The sequence below is a fragment of the Vicugna pacos genome, unplaced genomic scaffold (assembly GCF_048564905.1).
Source record: "Vicugna pacos unplaced genomic scaffold, VicPac4 scaffold_20, whole genome shotgun sequence".
NCBI classification, from domain to species: domain Eukaryota; kingdom Metazoa; phylum Chordata; class Mammalia; order Artiodactyla; family Camelidae; genus Vicugna; species Vicugna pacos.
Genome location: NW_027328741.1, coordinates 41,586,316 through 41,592,315, shown reverse-complemented (window position 1 = coordinate 41,592,315; position 6,000 = coordinate 41,586,316). Strand labels below are relative to the sequence as shown.

At 46.3% G+C, this 6,000-nt stretch overlaps 1 protein-coding gene across 1 annotated transcript in view; it reads left to right on the top strand.

Moving 5' to 3' along the window:
* Positions 1 to 410: 410 nt before the first annotated feature.
* LOC140693988 (trafficking protein particle complex subunit 9-like) overlaps positions 411 to 6,000 on the top strand; it is a 290,787-nt gene continuing 285,197 nt past the window's right edge. Inside the window, exons 1-4 of the mRNA XM_072957489.1 lie at positions 411 to 579; positions 1,000 to 1,172; positions 1,335 to 1,482; positions 5,606 to 5,824. Of these exons, the coding sequence (XP_072813590.1) occupies positions 5,802 to 5,824 (23 nt within the window). The 5' untranslated portion in view covers positions 411 to 579; positions 1,000 to 1,172; positions 1,335 to 1,482; positions 5,606 to 5,801. The remainder of the gene's footprint in view (positions 580 to 999; positions 1,173 to 1,334; positions 1,483 to 5,605; positions 5,825 to 6,000) is intronic.

Genomic DNA, 6,000 nt, shown 5'->3' with positions numbered 1-6,000 from the left:
GTTTCCCAGAGTGTAAAAGGGGAATATGTGCTCTTCCCAAGGAAGTGCTGAGCGACAACACCTGCGGGTGCTTGGTTCTCAGAGCAACAGAAAACCCAGCTCCGCATGGGGGCAACGGGTGTGATCCCCGTAGTGTTTCTGCAGAAGCATCTGATGGAGGGCTGGATCAGGGAGGTAAAACATGAGCTGCGGGACTTGAACGGTTACAGAAGGGTACAGAGGTAGGTCTGCCATCTCAGGGTGCCCTAGAGGTAAAGCTTTTTCTCTCCAACTCCGCTACGACACTCCCCTATCCAGACCCATCCCTTCTCTGCTCTTCCTGTCCATCTGTATCCCTCCACTTTTCCCCTCTTCTCCACCCGCTCCCATCTTCTCCCTCCCTCGCTGTCCCACCTTCTCTCGCACAATCCAGAGAGGATCCATGTCCCTCCTGCGCATGCGCTGTCGGTGCCTGGTGGTCCGCTGGTTCGAAGCTCCATGTCCGAGCCGGGGATTGGCCCCAAATGCTTCTCAACTCTGTCGCCCGTTAGGCCTTTGGTTCCTGCCTGGGGCCGGGGCTTCTGGCTGTGGAAGTGCAAGGTGGGGGGCTCCCGGGAAAGGGTTCAGGTGGCTTCGGGAGGGTGATCCGCCTTTCACAGCCCCCAAGGGCGCCAGTCAGCCCGTGTTCAGCTGAATTTCTCTGGCCAGACCCTTCTGACAGCACCACCTGCCCCGGCGCCCCGGCCACAGCTGTCCAGGTCCAGGTGTGCGCCTGCCACCTCTCACGCAGCCGGGATCCCCTCAGTCCACGGCTGGCGTCCCCTTCCCCTCTCCCGCCCGCGAGTCCTCTCCTCCCGGGCTTCCTCTCCTCGGCCGCCTGCCCGTCCCCACCAATGGGCGGGCTGTTTCCCGGGCGGGCGTGGTCTGCGGACCTGGACGGGAGCGGGCGGCTTATGCTGGTGCTGGGGCTGGCCTCCGAGCGGGGCTGCAGCCCGCACCCCCCCTTTCCCTCCCCCCTAGGGCTGCCCTCCTTTCCCTTTCACCCTCCCTCAGGACCAGCTCAGTGGCGTGTGTGCTGCTCCCCGGGCTGAGAGCCTCTGGCTGTAGCGCCCAGCTTCACCTGGTGGAGTCGGGAAAAGGGAGCATCAGTGCTGAGCAAGCTTCTGTCTCCTCCCTCAGTGTTTCTGCCGCAGGTAAGTACCTTGAACACTTTCAGGTGTTATGATGGCGGTGCTTGTTGATGTCACGTGTTTTTATAGTGAGAGGGATTAACAGTGGTGAAAGCAGGGCTTGGTTCTGTTAAAAATGAGCTGAAGGCATGAAGCTGTGATATCCTCCTTCCTTCCCTCTCCAAGGGTGAAACGTGTGACCGTCGATTTTAAAAAGACAGTTACAGTCCCTAACTAGCCCAGCCCAGCTAGTGTGTGTTAACAGGAACAGCATCACCAGAGGCCTTGGAGACCCAGGGATATTGCAGTCCTAAAGAACTCCTGGCACAGTTTGGTTTGTATTGGTTTTTTGTTTTTCTTAAATTGTGGGACAGACTAGTGGTATAAAAAGAAAAATATTTGTCAAGAAATATTTTTTCATATAACAGCGTTATTGTGATATAGTTCACACACCATGAATTCCATCCATTTAAATGGTAAAATTCAGCAGCTTTTAGCATATTCACAGTTGTGCAACCATTATTATTCCAGAACGTTTTTATCACTTCAGAAAGAGCAGTGGAAATTAATGACCTATCCACCCCTCCCCAGTGGTGGTTCTAAAGAAATTTCTTGGCTAATCTTGACCATAAATTCACTTGTTACATTCCAAGAAAAATCTGGTAGGAATTCTAATCAGAATTGCAATGAATCTGTCTATCAAAACAGGAAGAATTAACGTCTTTATGGCACAAACTTCTTCTACCCATGAATATATTTCGGACCCTATATTTTCCTCTGTCCAGAGCCTGGCCCATGGGAAGTCCTCACTACTTGTTGGGCTTGTGAATGATGAGATTCTATACATCGTTAGTTGCAGCTGTAGCCTTTCACAGAAGAGAAAAGAAACCTCAGTGAAACAAGTGACTCTCTGATGGTCAGAAAGAGTGACAGCCATTGCTGGAGTGATCCAGTGGACTTGGTGTTTGCAACCAGAATTCTCCACCACCTACAGCTAAGGGGATTAGAGTGTTCTTTTAGTTTTTCTTAATGGCGTTGCTTTTATTTTTACTTATTTTTTAAATTATTTTTTATTTAAGTGTAGTCAATTTACAATGTTAGTTTCAGGTGTACAGCAGAGATTCAGTTATAAACATATGCATATGTATATACATATGTTTTAGATTGTTTTTAGTATAACTCATTACAAGAAATTGAATATAGTTCCCTGTGTTATATAGCAGGTCCTTGTCATTTATTTTATATTTACTAATTTGTATCTGTTAATCCCTCCTTTCCTGCCTGCTAAATACAGTTTGCTTTCTATGTCCATGAGTCCATTTATAGGAGCACCATTTTTCCTAGTAGTATATGTTCTTTGGCTGCTTTCAGTTTCAGTAATTCCATCTTATCTGTGGGCGCTTTTCTTCTGGTGGCCTTTATGTGGTTTGCACACGTGGTAATAGAGATCTTTATTTGGGAGAACTCCAGGTCTCGTGTAGTCCCTGGTACAGAATGCCCACTGAATTGATGATTGAACTGGGAAAAAAGCACAGTAAATGCTGGAATTTCCACTATGGTTGAGAATTCCAGGTTTCAATAACCTGTTTAGACAACCTTAATATTGGCTGCACCCATACTGGGTAATTTGGTGGAAATTCATGGTACGGTGGTGTAGAGACGGGGCCTTATATTCTTCTTCTCTTTCTATTTTCTAACACTCATTCTCCTGGGCCTTCCAGATCCTCCCCCAGAAGTGCCCAGGGCTGGCTTGGTGCTGCACTGAGGCAATATTTGTTAATAACGCCCTTTCCTCTTCTCCTCTGAGCCTCCGTTTCTTTCTGTGCACAATGAGCGCTTAGACTAGATAAATACTTTTCAGTTTCTTTTAAAGCCATGTTTCCTTTGAGAAACAGAAAATGCAAATATCTCCTCTCAACCCAACCCTTTAGATTTTGGTATGTCCTCCAAGGAGTGACATAGCTCTTTGTGAAAAATTGATGTGATTTTGATTGCAGATGACACAGAAAAGACTCTTCAGAGATTTATTGCAGGGAGAGGGCAGGAAAGAGGCAGTATGTGACACTTTCTAGTGTGAGCAACGGAGCAGGGACTTGGATTTAAATACGGTGTCTGACGTGGCCTCTCTCTAATCTTGTAGAATGTGATAAACTTCTCTACCTCAGTTTCTTGATGTGTCAAGTTGGGGTGATAATATTTTAAGGCTTCTGTGAAACATTATACAAATAAGACATTTGTGTCTCGGTAGAAACAAGATCTGCTAGGGATTCAGGGATTTGTTTAAAAAAAATTCTTGTCCATAGCACTCTGTGTGTATTTAGACATTCCTGGAGGGTGAGGGTGAGTCTAAAGTCCATTGTGGGACAGGTGGCCCATATTTCTCCATGTCCCAGTTTACCCCCTACTCCCCAGTCCTCTTCCTCAGTCCAGGATGAAGTTCCCTAGTAGATTTACACAGAGGTCTTGTGGAAATGGCTTTTCATTTTATTGTTTCACCAAGAAGGGCTGCCATCATGATCTCTGTGGTCAGGTTTTGAAGGGCTGCCAACATGATATCTGGTAAGAATTCTATGCAATTTGGAGTTCCAATTTAATGAAAAGAAAAAAATTACAAATAGAAAATTAGAACAAGGGTGGTGACAGGGGCTCTTTTAAGTGGACACCATTAGCTTTGTTAGCTTCAGGTGTTGTGGCCTGTTGCCACGAGGACCCATCCTCTTGCTCTGAAGTTGGAGGGACTAGTGGGCTCAGTGGGAATGTTAACTGAGTGTATCTCATGGGCTGGGCATTGTCCTATTTGTACTGTGTGTTCCTTATTTGAGACAGTGAGCTCACCTAACCTCGATAACCTCTTTAAAATATTAGACTTTTAATTTTGAGATGTAATGTAGATTCCCATGTGGTAGTAAGAGATTATATGGAGAGGGCCTATGGGCCCTTTGCCCAGTTTTCTTAATGGTTCCATCTTGCAGTGTTGGGGTACAATTCATTACTGACTCACTAACAATTTGAGGTTTGTGTTATTGCCCTTATTTCTATTCACGATTAAACTGGGGCTTCGAGAAACACACAGGCCTGTCCAGGTCACCCACATTGTTAATGCAGAGTCGGGTGAACGTGGGCTTGGGATTTCCAGGCAGTACCATTATGATGGTTTGTGGCAGGGAGCAGCATTCACTTTGCTTGTTTATTCATTCATTCAACAAACATTTATTGAGTAAACTCTGTGGGTCAGATGCTTTCATAGAGTTATCTGATTCTTCAGCAGTACTGAGAATCAGGTAATATTTATATTTTTTAATCTGAGAAAATTAGCTCTGAGAGGTTATAACCCCCCCAAAGGAAGTATAACTCATAAAGGAGGGATAGTACATTTGTACAGTCACCTCCTTTTATGCAGGTGGTACCCTATGCATTTTACATTTTCAAACATCCGTAATCCAGATATATTCTTGTAAGGCAAGGCTTTTTTTTTTAATTGAAGTATAGTCAAGTTTACAATGTTGTGTCAATTGCAAGGTGTTTTTTGACTTTTGAATTAAAAAATACTTTTTCAGCTGGGTAATTAGGTGTATTTACTTGTTTCATTTTTAAAATGAGGTACTGGGGTTTGAACCCAGGACCTCGTAAATGCTAAGCATGTGCTCCACCAATGAACAGTACCCTCTACCCCAAGGCAAGTTTTCTTATCCATTACTATGAAGCTAAGGGGTTCAAATAAATTGAATAGAATTCCAGATCTTTTGATCCTACTGTGGTCCTTTTCTTTATATTCTGCTGAAGGGGGTTGGGGAAGCATTTCCTTTGTTCATTTCTTTATTCAGCATTTTTGAGCAGTGACTTTGCATCAGGGCCTTGCTAGGTGCTTGGAAATAAAAAATAAGAAATGACCTTTTTCTGCAGAGGCAGGAAGCCTAGACTAAAAGCTGGGTAATGTGATCGAGCTACAGTAGCCATATGCAGACTCTGAGGACAAACTGTACCCTTGGATTTGCTTTGGCTTCCCTTGCCTTCTGGCTGGTACACACCAGGTCACCGCAACCCAGATGGGCCCGTAGCACACAGCAGAGAATGTACCTCGATCTCCTCTCCCCTCTCGGCAGGGCCTGCAACATGAGCATCCCTGACTACGTGCAGTGTGCTGAGGACCACCAGACTCGTCCCGTTGTGATCCAATCCATAGAGATCATCTCAGAGGAGAATTTCTTTTGCATCTATCAGCTACTCACCTCGGTTAGCCATATCAGCCCTTGTGGCTCCCAGTGGACACTCTGTATCCACTACAGGCACCGCTATGTGCCCGAGAATCGGTGGAGCGTCTTCCAGAAACACCCCAAGGTCGTGGGCCTTGTCACCATTACCGAATGTCTCTCTGCCAAGGCCTTCGAGAAGCTCCACATGCAGAGGAGCTGTATGGCACATCGCTTAATGACTCTCAGCTTTTTGTCTTTGTGCAGCATGGGGAGGTAGCCGAGCAGACGCGCACCGACGTTGCCTTCAATCTAAGAGTACTGCAGGGTGGTGGAGAAGAGGATCGAGGACTTCACTGAGTCACTCTTCATCTTGCTCAAGTCCAAGTGGCTGGATGGTGGCCCCAAGAATTCTGGGGACAAGATCCCCCTCCCCTGCATCCCGTTTGAGAAGGAGGACTTCATGGGACTGGACACAGACAGCAGGTAAATTTACCTGGAAGCCAGTCCACCTTGGCTGTGTGCTGGATTGCTTCCCTACATCCAGAAAGGGATCAGCAAGGAAGAAGTCAATCTTGTAGCCAAGGGGGGAGGGAGGTGCAGCCCGCCGGTTTCCAGACATTTCAAAGTGAATCCGCCTTTATTTCAGAGAGATCCTTTTA